At 36.2% G+C, this 19,791-nt stretch overlaps 1 protein-coding gene across 2 annotated transcripts; it reads right to left on the reverse strand.

Moving 5' to 3' along the window:
* Nucleotides 1–3,621: 3,621 nt before the first annotated feature.
* On the reverse strand, nucleotides 3,622–14,203 carry LOC128855739 (probable cytochrome P450 304a1). Of its 2 annotated transcripts, XM_054090893.1 has the most exons (5): nucleotides 11,462–11,626; nucleotides 11,131–11,382; nucleotides 4,166–5,034; nucleotides 3,955–4,099; nucleotides 3,622–3,880 (listed from the first exon to the last, which is right to left on the reverse strand). In XM_054090893.1, exons 1-5 carry the CDS (start codon nucleotides 11,553–11,555, stop codon nucleotides 3,696–3,698), a joined length of 1,545 nt encoding a protein of 514 aa, XP_053946868.1. In that variant the 5' UTR covers nucleotides 11,556–11,626; the 3' UTR covers nucleotides 3,622–3,695. The 2 variants fall into 2 exon arrangements, with proteins under 2 accessions (XP_053946868.1, XP_053946869.1); XM_054090894.1 differs by lacking the exons at nucleotides 11,131–11,382; nucleotides 11,462–11,626 and adding an exon at nucleotides 14,123–14,203.
* Between the last annotated feature and the right edge of the window lie 5,588 nt (nucleotides 14,204–19,791).

A 19,791-nucleotide genomic window follows, 5' to 3' on the forward strand; every position in this document is an offset into this window, starting at 1 on the left:
GGTACTACCTTTGCGGTATAAGAACGTATTTGACAACAATAAAAATCAGATGCCCTTATGGTGCTCACACTCGCCAATGCAATCGTACGCCCATACGCCCGTATCAGCTGAGACCATGAAACAACGAGCTACGATACTACGGAACGGAGTGTGGTGAGAATTCATTTACATCGGGCTCTCATCAGGTTTATCGTGTCAGCTGATTCGGGCGTACGTTTGCGTTGGTGAGCGTGAGCACCATTAAAGTGGTACGGTACGGTATGACCAATATATTTATGTAGGGTTGCAAAACCAAATTGTAGCTTGATGAACATTCGCGCACAGATAACGAATTGATAACATTTAGATGTAAGCAGATACAACTAAAGAATTGAATATCAACTAAAAAACAGAATGTCAGCAACAAATGCTGAAACAGTCACCGACGTAAACGCAGTTCCGTGTCAGCTGCTACGATCAAACTAATGAAAGCCCCATGTAAATGAGAAATTTCTTTTCTTCCGTATCGTGGCATCGTAGATTTTATCGCAGGATTTTTGAAAATTTCCGTAGAACCGTGTCAGCTTATTGCTCTCTCACCACACAGTGTTGCCAAACAGTACTTTCGAAACCATTTACAAAATAAACTTGGAAAAATTTTAATTTTTGTTAAAATAACTTAAAAACAATGTTGAATAATGTTAATTATCGATTAATGAACTATTTGCATTTGTTGGTTTGTGGCTTTGGTTTATTAAACAATGAAAAATTGTGTAAGGAAAAGTATCAATGGCAACATTGTGCCGATACAACCAAACACATACACACACAAACCGATGTATTGTGTAAATATGTAACTAAAAGAATGCAGTTGTTCTCTACGGGATGAGTTTTCCTCAGTTTTGTGCACGTTACGGACGTCGGTGATACGTCGGTCACTGTTTGCAGCATAAACAGTAGAATGTTTACTCCGGTATAGTTTCTTACCGCAACGTACCGTATCTTCTAGAAAGAGGTTTGTAAAGACTGCATATCGTAGATTTTTTTACCGGATTGGTAGTGTCAAGTAGTATCTATAGAAGTTCGTGTGATTAGAGTATATTAGTTGTTTTCCTCTTCTTCCATTCGCCTTTAGTTTAGAAATATCAGTAAAACGAAATGACGGAAAATTGCTATTGTATTGTTAATGCGCGTCAAACGAATTTTGTCTATTTGTCATTCATTCCATTCTTCTAAAGGGTGGGTAAGTTTCAAGAGCCGGTGTTGATTTTGAATAAAATACAATTTTTTTAGGAAATTATTGTCATTTCTCTTTATTTTGATAATATTGGTATGGCTTAATTACGTATGGAACAAAATATAGGCCAAATGGCCGCCGCGGCCTCTGCGGCACATCTCTATCCGATGGCCCACATTTTCGGTGACGCTGAGGCATAATTGAGGTTCTATGCCGTTAATGTGCCGAATTATCTCATCCTTTAGTTCGTGAATTGTTGCTGGCTTATCGAAGTACACCTTTTCTTTCAAATACGTTGACGTTTAGGTGTGGTTCACATTCAACTTCGGCCCTTGAAATTTAACCACCCTTTATTATCTTTCCCTTGACGTTCTAATACAATCAATTTTGTTCTTGCTCGAATGTAACCACCTTGAATAGATTTGCTTTGAGTAGTGCCACATCTGTTTAGACCTTTAGAAATCCGTCGAATTAAAGAACGCTCACATAGGCAGTAATTACCAATAAATCTACAAAATTAATCTACCCCTTCACATTGGCAGATTCCATCAAAAATTTACAATCAGCTGTCCATACTATTTTGAAAGGTCTTTCTTCATAGAAGTTGCTTTGGTGGAATATTTTGGAGTTTTTGGTTTGTTTAATTATTATTAGCGATATGAAGAAAAGACATGGAGAAGGAATAGCTAATTTGATTGCGCAATTGGCTGCTAATAATAAACAGTTGGAGGTAATCCATAAACGACATTTACTGAGGTTTGAAAAAATTATGGCAGTAAAACGCACTTGAAATTCGATATTACATTTACACGTTTTTTTCTGTTACATGAATGCTTAGTTAATAAAACCTAACAAACATTTCATTGGAATTATGTCTACAAACCTGTTATCTTTACCGGCAACCAAAAATGGTAGACACAAGATTGCACCCATCCGAGAGTGCGTGACGTCGCATTAGCTGAGTTGTTCAGTGTTACCAACCATTTGCTTTTCGCAATAAATTTAGTGCTTTATTATACCCAAAATGCGAAAATGTTTAAGTTTGATGTTTGTTTCTTTTTTAATTTAAAGCTACCGAAACTGTAAGTTAAAAAATAAACTGTTTATAAATCAAAAGAAGGTTAAAAAGGTCTCTCTGAGAAGATTTTAGTGTTAATGAAAATTTATTGATTCTTATAAAATTTGATATTTTGAAAGTGCAAATTTAAATGATTGCTGTTTTTAAGGTTATGCAAGGATATTAAGTCATCTCTCAACTCTTCTTAACATTGAAAACCTTTCAATACATTTTTTTAAGAGCGTTTGAATTGTTGAATGCGAATTAAAGCCATAGAGGTGTAATCGTTTCTTCCGGTCCTCAATCCTAAGTGGGCCATAGGACATCAAGAGGTGTATTCATAGTAAAAATAAGCAAAAAGTACCAGAAAATACTGAAAAAACTATAACGACATTTTTACAAAAAGAGTACCTCATCTTGTTACATAACCTCAAATATAGCAAAAAGGGCGGTTTCTTAACGAAAAAGTTTCTCTTAACAAAAAGCTCATCAATTAAATTGTACATAACCAGAACACATTTATTTAAAAAAAAACGCACATTTTAAAGACAATTTAGCACGCATACAAAGATCTTAAAGTAATTCAATAACAATTTGGTATTTCATTTTCTTTAAATGGGCGTTTTTATATCCAAAGCTAGGCAACACTGCAGTAGCGAGAGAGAGATTTGACTGGTGGAAGGAGGAGAGCACCAACAATAACCGCAATCGCGGGCAATGCGACCAGATGTTAAAAAAAGTAAAGCTAAATAAAACTGAGTGAATTATTGAACTAATTTTTAAAAAATTATTTTTTACAAAATTTTAAACATTACATTTTTATTAGAACAGACTGAAAAATGTCATGAAGATAGGACTAAAACTCCGAGACTAAATAATAAAAAAAATGCTAAATCAAGTTAAGAAATTGATAATCTGGGCATACAGGTGCTAATACGACGTCGCTCATTGTCAAATTCCTGAGAGCAAAGTAACGGTACCACGATAGACGCCATCTCATTATTCTTTCCATCATGAACGGCAACTATTTTAATTAGTTTCTACTTTGACGTTACTCTTTACATTCATAAAAATAATGACCTATTGCACAGAACACACAGGGTTGTATTTAAAAAAAAATATTTTTAATAATCTAGGATTATTTTATAATCTCAGTTTTCGGGAGAGAAATTGTGTATGGGTAATCTTGCTTTTTAATTATGGATTGGGAGTTAAGCACGAAACGTAGATGATCTACTTATATGTGAACGTATTATTAGTATATTTTATTATAGAATTATTATTATTATTTTTTTTTAGTTTCAGAGCGCAAAATACATTTAATAGATATATTTGCATAACACAAAAGTTCATTCATTTTTATATTTTTTTTCTAATATAATTCGGCATTTTAAATTATAAATAAATAAATTTTCTCCACTCTTATTTCCTCTCCTCCAATTGTAACCAAAAATCGTATGGTGTGATAATTAAACCGTTATTATTTTTCGTTAAATCTGGTAATGCATCACCTGGCCCCAAAATAAAGTTGAAATTTTGACACATCGCCGTAGTTAAGAGGAATAGCATATTTCGCGCGAAAGTCTCACCAGCACAAAGTCGTTTTCCTATAAGGCAGTGAAATAACAGTAAATAATTTTAAAACCCGGTCACAGCGTTTGAAGGAATTCAAAAGCATTACCAGCGCCGAAAGGCAGTGATACGTCCTTTTTCAGCGATAGCTTTCCATTCTCATCCAAAAATCGTTCCGGCCTAAATTTTGTCGGATCGCCCCAGACGCGTTCATCAGCGTGATATGCATACAAACTGGGTATTACAATCGTGTGCTAAACAAAAATAAAAATTACATAAACCATCAAAGCTAATTATTGATCGCCGAATTGAAAACCTACTTTCGGTATTTTGTAACCCAGCAGTTCGGTGTCCTCTAATGCTCGGTGCGGCACATCCGAAGGCACCAAAGTCTCAATTCTCAAACCCTCCCGAATAGCAGCTTCTGTGTAATGCAAATGCTTGCGATCTTCAAGCGTTGGCAAGCGCCCATCATCAACCACCTCATCTATTTCCGATTGTATGCGTTTCAGCACGTCGGGATAGAGTAAGAGGTATTGTATCAGGAAGGTAAATTGTACGCCAATCGCTGTGAATGCGGGAAAGGCGAAATCCACCAAAGCCAATATGAACTGTGTGCGATAGTAAACGTCAGTCTGGCCCTGCTCATGGTCCATTTTCATCTGCTTGATATATAAATCGATAAAATTTCGTTCACTATTCTCATCATAGGTGTCAATGTGATGGTCTATAATTTTTTCGAAAAACTCAAAAATAAATTTATTCGCCGTTGTTAGTACATCGTAGGCGCTCCAACTGGGGAATACGTGTCGTATCCAAGGCATAATACTCAACATTTTTCCATAATCATCTCCTTTGCGTTGAAATTGCATTCCCATCTTGATGAGCTGCAACACTTCGGCTTGTTCGGAACGCGGTCGCCGCTCGTTCATCATTATGTGAAAGAAGGCGTTGTACGTAAATGGGCTCCACACATTTGGGACGCACACTCTATAACCGCCCGGCCTAGATAATTCGTGCTCATGTGGATAGCGGGGGCCGTTGCGTATGAGATCTAAAAGATCAGTTATCTCCTCTTGAATGACTAATTCCAGTTCAGCAAAACGGCGGCCGAATCCAAAATCTCGAAGGTAGCGTAAAATAAAGCGACGTTGCTCCTTCCACACAGGACCTTCACGAAAGAAAATACCTACGGGAAGAGGAAAATAGCGCATAAAAAGGTGAGTATTGACTCAACAGTAGTTGTTTTTAAATGAATGAATCAATTAGCACTTAATGTTGATGACATTTAGGAATTATTGGCAAATATATATGTACATATGTAGGTACAGGGTCCGACACTCGAAGTGTAATCAACTTCGCCCAGCTGATGTAGGTCCAGAGTATTTTTTACAAGCGCGCGGAAGCATTTTGTCGAGCGTAAACGCGAAAAAAGAAAGTCAATAATGGAAAAAGAAGAACGTAATAGTGTCGTGTGTAGTTGGCTGGAAAATTACAACCAGCGTTTCTTCGTGAGCTCGAGCACCTTAAAGTAATTAAAGTTTTAACGGTAGCAGTGCGAACATGCCCCACACCGGCTTTAGGAATTGGTCACTGGACTTATTCCACTACATCTTGTAGCCGAAGGGACGGCATTCAGTGCAGCTCTAAGGCTTCCTAATCTATTCCATCTCAAAGAAGGCAATCTTACAGGACATGTAAGGATTTTGGGTTCAATCCTGAACTCTCCGTGCCTGACAGTTCACGACAAGATGGAAAGGAAACTGGAGTTCTCCAAGAAATTCAGTTGTTCAATCGAAAAGACTCATAGATCCAGAACGGATAAAGGCAGAAGCAATCCTTAACCTAAGCAGAAAACTTCACACTGAACTATTAACAGGACACTGTAAACTTAGTTATCACATGAGAAAGATAGGTGTGATAGAAAACGATTCTTGTAGACTCTGCAAAGAGGGACGAGAAACCGCAGAACACATTCTATGCGACTGCCCTGCAGTGGCACGACGCAGACTAAATTACCTGGAAAATGGGGCTATAGATCCAAACCGCCTGGTAGAAATTAAGCCTACAGCAGTTTTAGGGTTTATTAACAGCCTAAAACTAATTGAGTAGGCTACATGGCTGCACAATACATCTTTTCAGGTCGCAGTGCACAAACAGCCAATCAATAATAATAAAATAGTTTTTGTTTATCGCACCATTACTCGTTACAATGAGACTGGTAGCATCGCGAAACATAATGGAAGTAGTCATCAAAAGGCTGCAACGTCACGTGGAATGGTTCAAAAACTGAAGAAGCGACTTGAGCGAAATCCCCGGCGAAGTGCCAATCAAATGGGGTAAGAACTGAAAGTATCTGACCGTAACATCCAACGCATATTGAAAAATGAGCTTAAAGTCAATCCTTACAAGATCGAAAAGGTACACGATCTCACACCAAAGCAGCAACAAGTCAGACTTGAGAGAGCGAAGGAATTGCTCGCTTGGCCAAAAGCGGTCAATTTCTGTGTTCCGAACATTGTGTTTTCTAACGAAAATTTGTTTCAAATCGAGCAATTCGCAAACTCCCAAAAGGATAAGGTTTATTTGACCGACCATTCATACGAGAATTTGAGTCATCGATTGGCCACCAGGAGGCAGCACCCGCCACAGGTAATGCTTTCGGCCGCTGTAACCGCAGATGGGCGCTCTCCAATCATGTTTATCGAGCCTGGCGTTAAGGTGAATGCGAAATATTATCGGGAAAGTATTCTGGAGGTTGCTTTGAAACCGTGGGCAGACAAAAATTTCGGTGGCAGACCATGCACGTTTCAACAGGACTCGGCACCGTCTCACAAAGCTCGAGTGAACCAAGAATGGCTAAAAGACAACGTTCCGAACTTCGTAACGTTCACACAATGGCTCTCAAATTCACCAGACGCGAGTGCGGCGAATTATTCTCTTTGGACCATTTTGGAGAACAAGGTCCGAACGAGGTTCGAGGCGCTGAAAAAAGCTATTGTCCACGAATGAGCCAAAATACCTGCAAGTCGCATTCGGGCAGCTGGCGATTCGTTTCTGGACTGTCTCAAGGCCATAGTCAAGGCAAAAGGTGGTCATATCGAGCAAAAGTAAATTGGTTCTTAATTTTGTATTATTTTCACACTTTTTTTACTTTGAATTGAATAAAAGTAATTTTCCAAACTAAGTTTGGAATACACACTTCGAGTGCCGGACCCTGTATATGGATGTATATGCAGATCTGGGAAAAAGAGTACAACCGTTCTTTGATGAATAAGTGGCAGGAATATATATTCCGGATTACTTGTACATAAATACTTATGTATGCCGATATGTATGCCAACAACAATTTATTTCGCTATGTATAGTCTTACTTTTCCATTGGCTTTATTTTTCAGTGGAAATGCACTTTAGACCCAGAGCACTTCTGTTAACGATTTAGTTCATTTTACAACTCCGTTAAACACAGATTCGCGTATGTATGTATGTGTAAATGCTTATCACTTAAATGGACCCATATTTTGCGAATATTGAAGTGATCGGTAATCAAATTTAATACTTGATTTCATAAAATACACATCCGTAAATACAACGTGGCATGCGCTGATATGTACATATGTATATTTAAATTTTGAAAACGTGAACACAAAAAAAAAAACAAGAATTGCCAATATATCCTCATTCCATTGAAACGGTGGTTAACAATTATAATTTGAAGTATCATATAAAGATTTGGGTTAACAGGCAGCTACTTCATTTCTTTTTTTTTCGTGTGTAGAAGTCTACGAAAGTGGGATAAGTACCTGATTTTCTTTCACTTGGCAGTGACGACTCACAACTTCCGAGCATCGCCCAGGTATCTTTTGGATAGCTCCCTAACATCCGTTTCAGAGCGAGCTAATGTGAGAAGGCGAAGTATCCCAGGATATCTAGTTGTACGCTAGGTTTAGGACCCGCCACGTAAAAATCTCCCCCAATGAAAAACTACGCAAAGCTTCATGTGAGAACTGCTTACTCTGATGGCCAACCCTACAAACGAACTAAGGATTATGATTTAAGGGCATGCACCTGGAATGTCCGCGTCCTTAATGAGGAAAGGGCCTCTGCTCGGCTGGTTGATGTCCTCGTGAGAGTAAAGCCTAACATCGCTGTCATTCAAGAGATGCGATGGATGAGGCAAGGCAAAAAGAGCACTGGACCTTGCGACGTTTACTATGTATAGCTGCCATGTAAAGGAGCGCAAATTCGGTGTTGGATTTATAGTAGGAGAGAAACTTCGTCGCCAAGTACTTTCGTTCCCTCCGGTGGACGAGCGAATCGCAATAATCCGCATTAAAGTGAGATTTTTCAACATCTCGCTTATTAGCGCTCACGCCTCGACGGAAGAGAAGGACGATGCGACCAAAATTTGCTTCTATGAGCGAGTGGAACGTTCCTATGCGCTACACCCTTAAAATCGTGCTTGGCAACTTTAATGCAAAGGAGGGAAATTTTTGTCCTACAGTGGGAAATTTAAACGAAACAACCGGTAAGAGACAGAGTCTGATCGACTTCGTCGAGGCTCGAAACATGGTACTCTGCAGCAGCAGATTCCAGCACAAAAATATATACCGAGCTACCTGGCTGTCTTCTGATCCAAAAACGCAAAGCTAGATCGATTATGTTGCAATAGATGGAAGACACGCTTCTAGTGATTTAGATGTACGTACGATCCGAGTACCCAATATTGACTCGGATCATTACCTTGTTGCTGTCAAACTGCGCACACGCCTCTAGGCAGCAAAAAACGTCCATCTTACTACGTAAAGAATGTTCAACATCGAAAAGCTGCAATCGCAACAGACAGCCAGAAGATTCCCCACTCGACTCTCACTTCTACTCTCTGAGAATACTGCCCAACAATCCGCCATGCACGAGCAATGGAGCAACATTTCTCGTTCCCTGCGTACCGCCGCGGAAGAAGAAATCGGATACCGGCGAGCCCGAAAAAACAGTTGGTACGACGAGGAATGTCATGCTGCCGGAAAGATGCTGCCTATAGTCACTCTGCGAACGGGCGTAACGCGAACTATGTGGTGATCCCTACCGGGAGCTAAAAAAGGAAGAGAGACGTACATATTATCAGGAGGAAGAAACAAGTGGCTAAAATACGAGAGTGCGAGCAGTTTGAGAAGCTGGCCAACAGGAAAAACGCTTTCTACCAGAAAGTTCGGCGGCTTACAGAAGGTTTCAAGACCGGGGCGATTTCCCGTAGGAACAAAGACGGTGATCTTGTAACTGGCATCTAGAGCGTACTTAAATTATGGTGGGAACACTTCTCGAACTTGTTAAATAGTGAGAGCATGTCACAGAGAATGTGAAGAACCCGATACCCTAATCGTTGACGAAGAAACTGTCGTTCCGTCATCCGACTGTGACAAGGTGAGAATAGCGATAACGCGGTTAAAGAACAACAAAGCCGCAGGAGCCGACGGACTTCCTGTTGAGTATTTAAACATGGCGGCGGGGAGCTGGTAAAGTGCATGCATCAGTTCCTATAATGGGTTGATAGCTTGTAACAGCAGATGAACGGATGGAAATTTAGTCATAAAATATTGTCACGAAATCAACAGACGTAGGCTATGTAGCTTCAACAGGTAGATGGGAACTTATAAAATTTGCTAAAAATTAATTTATACAAACCAGAACAGGACTCAATAGTTTTAAAAATTCTAAGTAAAATGGAAAAAAATATTTTTATAGGTAAATAATTTTTCTACTGTTTCGTAAGAGCGCAATCCAGAGATCGGACCAAATTCGATTTATTTTAATACATTTTGTAGCAAAATAAATAAATTTTTATTGGACCTCAATAATATTTCTGTTGGCTGTAAATAAAATAGGAAGTAATATGTGTATCGAGTTTAGTGTAATTTTAATAAGTCGTTATCGAGATATCACGCATTTACCAGTTTTTCAAAATTTTACTTTCGTCGAATTCTTTTGTTGTACTAAATGTCAAAAATTTTGCTTTACATAATAAATTAATTTCGTTTTCTAAAATAGGCAACGTACCAACTTTATCAACAACATATTTACCACAATTAACGATCTAAATATACAATTTTACAATAAATTTTTTTTTGTATGTTTTTTATTATTATTTTTTTGTTATTATTATTTTATTTTATTTTTCATTATTATTTTATTGTTTTTATTTTATTAATTTTTTTTTAATATTTTATAATTTTTTGTATAATTTTTTATTATTATTTTATTATTTTTTTACTATTATTTTATTACTTTTTTATTATTAATATATTTTATTTATTTTTATTATTATTTTATTTGTTTTGTTCTTTTTTAATTTAATATTACTATTATTTTTTTGTATTATTTTTTTACACTTTCACAAAAAATTTTTTGTTTTTTATATTTTTTTATTAATTTTTATTATTTGTTTATTATGTTTTTGTATTTTGTATAATTTTTTTTTACTATTATTTTATTTTATAATTTTTTTTAATTATTTTATTATTTTTTTATTATTAATTTTTTTTTATTTTATTATTATTATGTTTTTTGTTTGTATTATTTTATTTTTTTTATTATTTTATTTATTTTTTTTTATTATTTTTGTATTATTTTTTTACACTTTTACAATAAATATATATTGTTTTGTATTTTTAGGTAAAATTTTTTTTTATTACTTTTTTATGAGTTTTTTATTATAATGTTTTTATTAATTTTTATTATTTTATTTATTATGTTTTTACTATTTTTTTATTATTATTTTATCTTATTTTTGGTTTTTGTACTAGTTTTTTACACTTTTAATATACAATATTAAATATAAATAAGTATATATTTTTTAGTATTGTTTTTTTTTATTATTTTTTAATTACTGCTTTCCTTAATTTTTTTATTATTATTTTTTTGTTATTTTCTTATATAATTTTATTTTTTTATTTTTTATTATAATATTATAAAATTATTTTATTATTTTTTTATTATTATTTTTTATTATTTTTTTATTTTTTTTTTTATTGTATTTTCACTTTTGTATTATTATTTTTTTTATTGTATTTTCATTTTCTCTATTGTATTTTCTTATTATTATCTTTTTATTATTTTTCATTTTTTTTGTTTATTATTTTTTTAGTATTTTTTTTATTTTTAGTTTTTTATTATTTTTTATTATTTTTTTATTATTTTGTATTATTATTTTTTTTATTTTTTTTATAATCTTTTATTATTTTGTATTTTTTTTTTTATTTACCCTGTCTTACTATCTATCTTTACTTACCTAATAATTCATCTTCAGGTGCACGCATTTGTGCCAAAAATATTGGTACGCGACCGTCAAATTCTCTTCTATTCAATATTTCTCTGACACCCTGCGCATTATGTACCGCAACCGTGGGAAAAGGGCCAACATGAAAACCCACAATGTCCGATTTATACCACTTGGTAAATTTCAGTACGCCTTTATGCAAATATTTTTTATCCGCCAGCATCATGAATAAATAACTGCCGAATAGCGGTATGCGCGGAGGTCCTTTAAGAGAAATATATTTTTCAAACCAAAATTCACATTTAATTAGTATTCACAATCATGAATTAACTGGGAAACCAACCAGGTGGGAATCCTTCAGGACGGCTAACTGCATAGCGATAGCATAAATATAGGCTAATCACTGCACAAATACTCAAGAGAATTTCCGTTAACATTTAATTTTTAAACTGGTTACTTCCGCCTTTACCACTACTCGAAACACCGAAAGTCGCAGAACAAGTGATTTGTTGCTTGGATGAATACTTGGATTTTCTGCGCTGCCAGTTCAACTGCAGACAGATAATCACGAAAATGGAAACCGATCAGTAAGCGGTCCTCGGTCTTCCAGAGTGTGCATTCATATACCTGGAAGTGCACACACACATGCAGATGTATGTGCGTTTGTCACTTTTGCGCATCAGGCGAGTTGGGTGCGATGGCTTTAATGAGTTCACGCAGGCGAAGCGATTTCGTTCACATGATTAGACAGAAGCAATTACATTGCGAAAAGTATGCATTTATGTACATATGTGTGTATGTAAGTACAGCATGTGCAATGTGTATATGTATATATGGAATTATTCTCATCTTATTACTTCATTGATTTTGCAGAAAAGATTTGTCTACAAAAATTTGTTACTTCAGAGTAAGCAAACAATTATCTTAAAAAATCGCTTGCTAAAAATTGAATTACACCGAATTCTCTTTTTATGCGATAGATACGTTCCCAAAAAATTCGTGTAAAAAGAGAATTAAATGAAAACAGCGATTTATCGCATTTTAACTGATCATTTGGTCTGTGCACGTTTCATTCCGCACAAGTTAACTGAGGGCCAAAAATTGCTCATAATTCAACCTTCGAAAGACCTCATTAAAGAGGCGAGAAAGGACGAGAACTTTCTTTACAACTGGTGCTGAAACATGGTGTTTCCAACAGGAACCTAAAGTAAGTGTCAAAGTGCCGCAAAGGGCGCCAGACGAGCCACCACCCAAAAAACCGCGCTTGGAGAAGTCAAAAATAAAATCGGTGCTCATTTGTTTCTACGATTCCAAGGGAGTTGTCCACAAAGAGTTCGTGCCAATGAGCCAAACCGTCAATGCAATTTTCTATCTTGGCGTTTGAAGCGTTCGTTGCATCGCATTCGTCGAATTCGCCCTGAATACCGCGAAGGAGGAAGCTGGCGCTTATTGCATGAAAATGCATCGTCTTATCGATCCACTCTTGTGACTCATTTTTTGACTAGAAATCGCATTTTAACCATCAATCACTCACCGTATTCGCCTGATGTGGCTCCCTGTGACTTCTACCTATTCGGAAGATTGCATTTGGCCATGAAAAGAAAACGATTTGCGTCCGTAGAGGCCATCCAAGATGTTGTACTCACATTCTGGTTTGGCTCGACCTATTAAAAAAAAAAAATACAATGGGCTTTTTAGTCTGAGTGTTTTAGGAGCCTCCAAATATCTTGAACTAGCGATTGTCCGTGAGCTCGTGCATTTTAAAGTCAATAAAGTTTTTGTTTATCGCACCATTACTCGTTACAATGATTCTGGTAGCGTCGCGAAACGGGAAAAGAACTGAAAATATCTGACCGTAGCATCTGCCGCATACTGAAAAATGAGCTCAAAGTCAAGCCTTACAAGATCCAAAACGCGCATGATCTCACACCAAAGCAGCAACAAGTCGGACTTGAGAGAGCGAAGGAGTTGCTTTGCTTGGCCTAAAGCGGTACATTTCCGAACATTGTGCTTTCTGATGAGACAATTTTTCAAATTGGGCAGTTCGTAAACTCCCAAAACGATAGGATTTATTTTACCGCTCGTTCATACGAGCATTTGAGTCATCGATTGGCCACCAGGAGGTAGCACCCGCCACAGGTAATGGTTCGGGCCGCTGTAACCGCAGATAGGCGCTCTCCAATCATTTTCATTGAGCCTGGCGTTAAGGTGAATGTGAAATATTATCGGGAAAGTATTCTGGAGGTTGCTTTGAAACCGTGGGCAGACAAACATTTTGGTGGCAGACCATGAACGTTTCAAAAGGACTCGACACCGTCTCACGAAGCTCGAGTGAACCAAGAATGGCTAAAAAACACCGTTACAAACTTCATAACGTCCCCACAATAGCTCTCAAACACACCAGATGCGAATCCAATGGATTATTCCCTTTGGACAATTTTGAAGATCAAGGTCCGGTCTAAAAAACTCACCAGTCACGAGACGCTGGAAAAAGCCAGTATCCGCATGTGAGGCGAAATACCGCAGGTCACATTCGGGCAGCCTGCGATTCGTCTCAAGGCCAGAGTCAAGGCAAAAGTAGGTATTTGGAAGTAAGAAGATCAGTTCTCTCGCTTTAGTTTATAACATTGTCAGCGTCTGTACTGCCTGCTCCTTTCTTTTAAAAAGAATTAATTTCAATATGCCGATTTTATTCTTTAGCATATTTTTAAATAAAATTTGACCTAAAATACAACTGCACATGCAAATATGACGTAATAAAAATAAATATAAAAATCAGGTCGCGCAATTAAATAACATTTTTAAATACGAAAATAAAGAGATTGATCAACTGATGTAAGACAATAAAATGCGCTTAAATCTGCCATACAATTAAATGAAAAAAAAAAATTTATAAAAACTTGAGTTTATTGCTATTTATGAGACATGACAAAATAATTGCATTTTAAATATGTAATGAAGTGTTAGTGTAGTTAAGCTGAAAATATATAATTATTGTACTTACGTTTGTACATAAATTCATACATATATGTACATATACTCGTACCATACAATTTTCTTTATAGTATCTGCGAGTATTTGATAACGTTTTGGTGAAAATTAAATCCTGTTTTTACTATCGAACCTGTGGAATGTACTACATGTACATACTTATATGTATATATATATATACGAAATGGTAAAAATATTTACATACTGAATTCCAAGTTACTAGTAAAGCAGTCCTGAGCATTCAAAATGTAGAAACTCTTACGCTTGTTGGCAAGACGAATTCATCTAAGGTGCAGAGTTGCAGAGTATAAAAAAAATCCACATGCATTTCGTTTTTTAATTTGGTGGTATCTCTGTTTTCATGTGTACGGAAACTTTTTTTGCTTCGTTGAAGTGAAGTTTTTTGTTTTTGTTTTGTAATATTTAATTTTTTAAGATGTACTTAGTAAAAAATGTTTAGAAATTGTAAAAAAATTACTGACTAAAGATCTCTCATAAATATTGAAAATGTTTTAGTTTTTTTTTCAATGAAAATCTTAATATGTTGCTTTCATTTCTTTGTGTACGGATACTTTTTCTGGCAAGTGTAAATACGAATTCATTCGGGTTGAAAGAAATCTGAATTTTGTTTTTTTTTTCGTTTTAAATGTTGTGTTTTTTTATCTGGACATTTGCGATTTTTGTTGTTAATGACCCTACAGCAATGGGTCAGAGACCTCACCGTCAAATCAAAATTGTTACGTAGGCGATACGTAATATGCCTTTACGAAAATGTATGCAATAATAAATTAACAAATCTAAATGTATAAATATAAGGTAGTAGTAGTCTGGTCAAATATTCATGATTTATAAATATTTTGACGTGATAACGTCTTATAATTCGATTTAACAGGCTGCACGCACGAAAAAATGTGTCGTTACCTTGCTCATTAGTGTTACCTTGCTCATATGTCGTTGCCTTGCTCATTGCCGTTACCTTGCTCATTTGTCGTTACCTTGCTCATTGCATTGAATGAACTGCAAGCGAAAGCGCGGAACGAACGACAAAGCAAACAAAGCAAACGAACGGCAACGTTCGACATCTTGCTCTCTCCTACTTAAGTGAGCGTATATATGTATGTATATGCGCATATGTAGGTATATAAATTCACATACTTGTATTTGCATATGCCTTCTTCCTGTGTGCATGGTAATGAACCATTTCTCTGTTGAGAATAGGACGATGATAGAAAAAGCAGGAAATGAAAGGGAGTGTTTCGAGTGTAAAGCGTCTTGAAAAAGGCAAATCGATGATGGTGCCTCTTAGTGTTGTTGACTTATTAACGTCTGATGCACAATCGAAATTGAAGATATCTTTCATGAATTTGATAACTGTTTCGTCATTTTTCACGTTTGTGTAAATGTATATTAACTTGACTTATTCCATTGCAATTCCATTTACCTCCTCCTCTATATCCATACAAAATATCTATCAAACAAATAAAATTAAAGTTTTGTTTTGAAAATTGCAACCATTCCATCAATATTTTCTTATGACGTTGTCACGTTAAACTATCGTCAGTAAACCGACTTTACAGACAACCTCTTTTTTTAGGAATTTTTGTTTTTAAATGCGATCATTTTGATTTTAGAGTACGTTATTATAGACAACAAATAGTATACAAAAACAATTTTTATTTATTTATATTATTAACACACTTTTATTAGCTCGGGTTGTATGTATGTATGTAACGGAATCTTTGAGCTTAATTTTCACTTCTAAAAATCTGATCGACTTGGAATTTTGCACACCTATCAAGGACCGATGACAATGCAATAATTTGATAAAAGTGTTCCATTATCCTTATTAGGATTGCCAGGATTAATATTTTTTTTTTTTTTTTACTGTGGGCAAAAAGTAAGGTGAATTTGGTATTATTTATTCTTGTAAATCAATTTCGTCCCCGTCAAAATAATCCCCTCTCGATGAAATACACTTATGCCGACGATTTTTCCAATCCCCGAAACATGCCAAATAGTCCATTTCCGGTATAGCCATCAGCACCTTTTTCGATTCAGCTTTTATCTCCTCAATCGACTCGAAGCGCGTTCCCCGGAGTGGCCTCTTGAGTTTTGGGAATAGCCAGAAGTCACACGGAGCCAAATCAGGCGAATACGGTGGTTGCGGAACGATATGCGTGGAATTTTTGGCGAAATGGTCACGAAGAACGAGTGCAGTGTGAGACGGTGCATTATCGTGATGCAAAAACCAAGATTTGTTGGCCCATAATTCTGGTCTTTTTAGACGAATTGCTCCACGTAAACGAAGCATAACGCTTAAATAATATTCCTTATTAACAGTTTGGCCAGGTGGAAGGAATTCATAGTGCACCACACCACGAAAATCGAAAAAAACTGTCATCATGACCCCTATTTTTGAACGACTTTGACGTGCTCTTTTCGGTCTGGCCTCGCCTTTAGCACGATATTCGCTTGATTGGTCGGTTGTTTTAGGGTCGTAAGCATAAATACAAGTCTCATCTCCCGTAATGATGCATTTGAGCTTGTCCTGATAGTCTGAAAGCATTGTTTCACACACATCAACGCGACGACTTTTTTCCAAGAAATTGAGAGTTTTCGGTACCAAACGAGATTTGACTTTTCGTAGGCCCAAATGGTCTTTCAAAATGATTTTCACAGATCCATCTGATATTCCGATCATATCAGTAAGGTCTTTAACAGTCAACCGACGATTTTTGAGCATTAACTCCTTCACTTTATTGACGTGTTGGTCATCTGTTGACGTCGATGGTCGTTCGAAGCGCTCCAAGTCATCAACACGTTCTCGACCCTCTTTGAAGTCTTTGTACCACTTGTAAACATTTTTCTGCGACATGGTCGAATCACCAAATACCTTCTGCAACATGCTAAACGTTTCCGCAGCCGAAATTTCATTCCGCAAACAAAATTTGATGGCACTTCTCTGCTCAATCAAATCAGACATTGTAAAAATCGAAAAATGTACTCTTGGTCGTTTGGTAAACACAAGCGTAAATATATTACTGTTAATGACATTCACATGAAAGTTGGCCCAGATGTTATTAACAGTGCTGCCAACTCATGAAAAAAATAACTAGAGCGAAATTTTAATCCCGCGAGGTTTGACAAATATTGTAAATTCACCTTTCTTTTTGCCCACAGTAGTATACCGTATGAGTCAAAACGGAAAAATCTATGCGGAAATAGCTGAAATGGTGCTGTGCTCTCGGAAAATGGTTTATAATGCTCTTAGTTTAGTTAAGAAAGATTCATCCTATCTAAGCAAAAAAACGGAAAGAAACCCAAAGCCGCGAAAATCTGATGTTAATGTGGATAGAGCCATAATCTGCAAGAGCAACGCAGATCCATTTAAGTCGGCACGGCAAATAAGCTTGAAATAAACCAAGAATCTGGTCTACAGGTGTCCAGAAAGCTTGTAGGAAGGCGACTTAACGAAGCCCAGCTGTTTGGCCGCATAAGCAGAAAAAAAACAATCCTTTCAAAAAGACATATCAAACACCGACTTGCCTTTGCCCACAAAGGCAAATCTATTCAGTTTTGGAAAAACGTACTTTGGACCGACGAAACCAAAATAGATAGGATGGGACCAGATGGGAAAACTATTGTACGTCGTCCAAAAAATCAAGCGCTAAATCCTAGGTGTACAAAAAAGCCGATTAAACCCGGCGGCGGACGCACCATGGTTTGGGGAGATTTTTCCTGGCAAAGGTGTTGGGCCGATTGTTCGCGTGGTTGGTAAAATGGATAGATTTCAGTATTTGGTTATACTGCAGAATAAAATTGAGCCATTTGTGTTTGAGTTTATGCCATTAAATTGGACATTTATGCAGGACAAAGACAGTGAAGCAATGGCTCAGAAGGAAAAAAATTAATGTACTGGATTGGTCGGCGCAGAGCCCTGATCACAATCCAATAGAAAATTTGTGGAATGACGTGTAGGTCAAAATCGCCTAGAAAATTTTAAAAACTTTGATGATTTGTGGGCCGCATTTGAGGAGGCTTGGTACTCAATTCCAAAGGAAAGATGCCACAAGCTTGTAGAAACCATTGAGCGACGGCTTGAAGAAGTAATCAAAAACGGTGGATATAGTACAACATACTAATCTGGTAAAAAAATATAATTACTTAACTATCTGATTTGTTAACTATTTTTGCTTTTATTTTTGGAATTTTTTAGGATGTGCTATTTATGTGTCCAGGAGGTTTCGTGAGTTATCAACGTTCTCGTAAATGAAATCAGAACTGAAATTCTTTTTGACCATTTTTTTGTTTTAAAGTGGAACTAAATAAGCTTTTTATTTTCTATGTTGCTTTTTTTCCCAATAAAAAATAAATATTTAAAAACATTTTCTACTCTTTGCTATCAAAGTCTAAATGTGTTATTTATATAACCATGACTGTATATACATATACGACTATGATTTAATAAAGTGCGTAAATAAACAAGATACCGTTACCGGCATTTGTACGAACATTAACATTGAGGAAGGTAAGTGTCCAAGTTTATTTACTTCTATCTAGCTAAGCAATTTTGATAAGATAAAATCACCTTCAAAGTTAGAAAAAAAGCGTCGCGTTAGTTGATAATAAAAATAAGCTGAACTTACTTTTTTCTGCTTAAGCGGTGACATAAATGTTAAATATTTGTCAGCTCAGTTTGTTTCCTTGTTGAAATATCATTTCCTTTCCGGAGGTATAATTTTCATTTGTGTTCTACATAAAATCCTCTAAAAATGATACAATCAAAAGCTTGTTATGAAAAGTTAAATTCTCGGAAGACCTTCGTCATTGCAAAAAAGAAGCGGAAGGGATGAAAATAACCTGACTTAGCTTCTTGTAATCGTCTATTAAATTTAATCAAAATGTTGAATGTATCATCGTAGTTTTTTTTGTTGTTGCAAAATAACTGCATCACTTTCTCTCCGTGAGCAACAAAACGATTAGTGGCCAATCAAGGCGAATCTATTAAAGTTGATACCTAGCAGTAGACCGGCTGATTTCCAGGCGAATTGAGTATCTAAGGTGGCGTCATTAAAAACAGTTGCTTAAGTTTTCGCGATTTTGACAAGTCTGACGTCAGTTCCCTTCGCAATATAGGGTTTTCCAAACAGATGTGTTATTTAATGATAAGAAAAATGATATTTTTTAATATAAATGATACACCGTTAATAGTGGAAAATAACATCAGGCAATGACCACCACGACCACGCGTACAGGACAATATCCTTTTCATGAAATTTTCCATAATCGAATTGCAACCCATGGGGTCAGCATATGACCACCATTGGAATAATCGAGGACCCGGTATGCCTGTCATGCTTGGAGGAGGCGCATAGCACTGAGAATTTTCTCTGTGAGTGTCCTGCCTTTGCTAGAGCAAGGCTACGAGTATTGGGTTCCGATGTCATGAGAATGAGTAATATTCGTTCTCTAAAACTGGAGGATATTTACAGATTTGCCAAAGAATCTGGAAAATTCTCACAGGACTAACTATCTCTTTCCCTGTCTCTATTCTTTCCTATCTCTTTCTCTGATACTTTTCTCCTTCCCTCCTTGACTATCTACCCCCTTTCCAGAGCTTTAAATACAATGGGCCTTTTAGCCTGAGTGTTTTAGGAGCCACCAAATCTCCTGGTGCTAGTT

This window comes from Anastrepha ludens, chromosome 2 (genome assembly GCF_028408465.1).
Source record: "Anastrepha ludens isolate Willacy chromosome 2, idAnaLude1.1, whole genome shotgun sequence".
NCBI lineage: Eukaryota > Metazoa > Arthropoda > Insecta > Diptera > Tephritidae > Anastrepha > Anastrepha ludens.